General features: G+C 37.7%; 1 protein-coding gene across 1 annotated transcript; it reads right to left on the reverse strand.

Annotated features, from left to right (window-relative positions):
* Positions 1-2,541: 2,541 nt before the first annotated feature.
* On the reverse strand, positions 2,542-3,618 carry LOC140758392 (uncharacterized). The gene has a single exon (XM_073094528.1). It carries the CDS (start codon positions 3,598-3,600, stop codon positions 2,578-2,580), a length of 1,023 nt encoding a protein of 340 aa, XP_072950629.1. The 5' UTR covers positions 3,601-3,618; the 3' UTR covers positions 2,542-2,577.
* Positions 3,619-4,089: the final 471 nt, after the last annotated feature.

Consider the following 4,089-nt stretch of genomic DNA (forward strand, 5'->3'; position numbering starts at 1 on the left):
TTTGTTTAACTTGGTCTTACTTGCTAGAGCCCGCGATTCACCACTTTCCGTAATTGATCTCCAATCTCAGTAGTCCTCAAGATTGATCTTTCATCTAGATGACTCTTAAGATGAAAGCTTGGTGCGTTGAAAATAAGATGAACCTTGTTGGTGAAAGAACATTATAACCCCAAAACCTCCCTTTCAAAAGTAATGACCAACCTATTGTAGGGTTAGGACATCCCAACATTTATATAGGTTAACAAATAAGGCTAAATCCAAGTTAGAGCAAGTCTCATAGAAATCAAAATATATCATGTTACGTAGAGGTATTTGAACGCGGCCTAAGTGTGTTTGAACGCTATGATTTATTTTTCCAAGTGCGTTCAAATGCGTAAAAACAGCCCTTTGTATCTGTGAACACACTATGAACGCCTGTAGGGTGCATTCAGATTGCCAAAACACCATCTTTGTATGTGTGAACTCTTAAGTCTATGTTCGAATGAACGAAACACATTCTTGGTATCTACGAACGCTTGAGACCGCGTTTGAACGCGATCCGAGTGCGTTTGAACGTCATGTGAACGTTGTGCGAACGTAGTGACTTGTCTACCTTAGATATTAAATATCTTCAGTCCGAATACTTTCAAAACTTATAAAAATGCTTATGTATATATGTAAAAGTACTTAGATTATTTTGTGCATATTTGCCAACACCAAAATCTTAACACTTTCTATATATTCTTATATAATTAAATTACTGATTTACTTGTGTAAAAAATTAATTATATTTAAAATATTGTTAATACATATCAAGATTCGATGGGAGATTTGTTGTATCAAATTCTCGATGATATTTTTGTTAATACTATAATTTTATTTAAATGTGTTTCATTAACACCAATTTCTATATAATCAATCATTGAATAGTTAAAATAAAATGCTAATAGTAATAGAAGTTAAAAAAATTTAAAACTAATATTTATATAACTTATTCAATTCAAATACATAAATTAGTAATCATAAGATTGAAACCCGATTAACATTTGATTATTGTTGGTGATGCTCTTGTCTTCTCCTTCTATGGTTTTACTTATCTTTCTCTAAATTCTTGTATATTTAACTTACTAAATCACTTACATAAATACTATCATTATATTTAAATTAATTAAAATATTGTCAATACATATCAAGATCCAACAGGAGATTTTCTTTTGTCAAATATTTTGATACTTTTTTATGTTAATATTATGGTTTTCTTTAAACGTGTTTCATGCTCACCAATTTGTGACCGGCCATTGAATAATTAAAATAAAACCATAATAATAATAATACTAAAAAATTAAAACTAATATTTATATAATTTCTCAATACATAATTTAGTAATCACAAAATTAAAACCTAATCAAGAAATTGATTATTCTTGGTGATGCTCTTGTCTTCTCCTTCTATGATTTTATATATCTTTATCTACATTTTATATAATTAAGTTACTAAGTCACTTATATAAAAAAATTTAAGTATATTTAAATGATTAAAATGTTGTTAATGCATATCAAGATCCTACTGGAGATTTATATAACCAATTTCTATCAAGGTAGGGTGTAAATAAGGGGGCGAACAAAATAAATTGAGGAATGGGTCAACTCGAGGAGAGTTGGAATATTGCTTATCTCTATAAAAATAGAGTCAATTTCTTGATGATTTTTATTTTGTTACTACTATGATGTTCTTTAAACGTGTTTCATTCTCACCAATGCAATGTGACTAGTCAAAGAATAATTGAAATAAAATCAGAATAATAATAATAGAAATAAAAAATTAAACCTGATATATATATAATTTACTCAATTCAAATACATAAACTAGTAGTCACTAGATTAAAACATAGTTAAGCATTTGATTATTGTGGCGACGCTCTTGTCTTCTCCTTCTATTATTTTATATTTCTTTCTCTACAATCTTGTATAATTACTTCACCAAATTAATTATGTAATAAATTATTTAAAATATTTTTAACACACATCAAGAGCCAACAGGACATTTTTATGCCAATTTCTCAATGAATTGTTCATTAATACTATGGTTTTCATTAAATGCGTTTCACTCTCAGCAATTTCTATCTAACAGGCCATTGCATAATTGAATAAAATCTTAATAATAATAATAGAAGTTAAAAAAAAACTAATATTTATATAATTTATTCAATTCAAAAGGCATTTTATTATTGTTGATGATGCTCTTGTCTTTTGCATCTATGATTTTATCTATCTTTCTATGAATTCCATCTATGATTATTGTTGCTTAGCTTCTTTGCTACCAGTAGGAATATCAAATTTAACAAGAAATATACATCATAACTCTTATGATCATTCTCAACATAGCTTTGTGATGATAGATATCTACATTGTTCTTCAGCAAAGCATTTTATTATATATATATATATATATATACACCTAGGTTTTCCGGTCTCCACGTTACCATCTACTGCTTGATGGGTTCGCTCATCGGTACATTCCAACCTCTCGCCGCATATTCCATCCATCCCTTTGTCTTCTGAATTCCACTGCTACTCCTCAATTAATTATATACTCTCAATTAATAATAGTATATTGATTTCGATCCACTTGTGGTCTCCTTTTCCGGCGGCGCGAACCCGACGGCGCGGCATTTGACCTCCCCGCCGCTGGCCACCTTCGTTCCGGCGGAAGCCGTCAGCGGGCTTACTGTCCGGCGATATGGTCCGAGCCACTTGGCGATCATGAACCGCCGCATCCGCCACGGCGGCACGCTCAGCCCCTGCCGCCTCAGCGACCGCCGCGCCTCGTCCGCGGCGATCTTCACCGCCCGTCGCACCTCCTCCGGCCTCGCCACCACCACCTCCGGCATCGCAGCCGTTACAATCCGGTAACCCTCCGTCGATCTCGCCACCTCGAACTCTGAGGCGAATCCGACGTCGATGATGTATCTCTTCTCGTCAACCTCGACGTCGATGTACTCGTAGTTTCCTTCGGCCATTCCTTTTGACTGGTCCCACCTCGCCTTGCAAAATCCCGCATTATAACCTCTCTCTCGTAGCCTCGCCATCACCGCTCTTCGGAAACTCGACCGTCTTGGACGGACCGCCAACAGTGCTTCCACCGCGATGACCACTTCTCCGTAGAGCCGGATTCGAAATGGGTCGCCTTTAGAATAAGGATCAAGAAGCTTCCGCACCTCCTCCGCAGCCTCCAGGGCGGCGTCACTGGCGCCGGTGTCATCGGACTCCTCCCCGCCGTCGGATTCAGCGGCGGGCGGGGCGACACAGTCGGGCTCGAGGAAGGCGTGGACGAGGCCGGAGAGCGCCGCCTCGTAATCGCTGCCGCTGCTGGCGCAGCACGTGCGGAGGCGGGCCTTAGCGGCGTCGTCGAGGGGTTCGGTCGCCCGCTTGGCTCTCGCGTGCGCCGCCATCTGAGCTCCGAGAGATGGCCGGTGACGGGAATGGCTTTCTCTCGGTGCTTTACAAGTGGAAATATAAACGATCAGGAGAGATGTCGACATCCATCCATCGATCACCGTGCTACAAATAATGTGGAGAGGATGATGAAATAAGCGAAGAATATTCTTCTTTTTATCTCCCATTCTTGAACTTATTTAGGATGTAAAAAATCCACTGTGGACTGAGAGCATATGCTTGTTGGGATACTGGGGTGGGGGGTGAATGTAGGGATCTTCGATCGGCCAAAACTGCTCTTATTGGCTGAAACGTGTTTAAATTTAAGATGACAATGCCTTTTGGGTTATAATTATATAAAAAAAAATATTGTAACTTAAATTTTTGGGAAAAGAATGGCTCTAAAAAGTCTTGCAGGTCTTGGAAAGCTATCCACAAAGTGCCCAACAATATGAGATTAGGTATTTGTCCTCTCAAGGGTAGTAAATTTTGACCAGACTTGATAGTTCGATATGATAATTAAATTCTTCATCGGATTTGAGTCGTAAATGGGTCAACCTGCCCAACCCATTTAATAATCGAATTGTGCTCGGGTTTATATTGCAGACCCGTTTTGACCCATTTGATCCCTTTAAGTATACGGGTTGGATTGGACCGGGTCAATCCACCAAGCCACC

Source organism: Typha angustifolia, chromosome 3 (genome assembly GCF_048772165.1).
Source record: "Typha angustifolia cultivar Huaian chromosome 3, ASM4877216v1, whole genome shotgun sequence".
NCBI lineage: Eukaryota > Viridiplantae > Streptophyta > Magnoliopsida > Poales > Typhaceae > Typha > Typha angustifolia.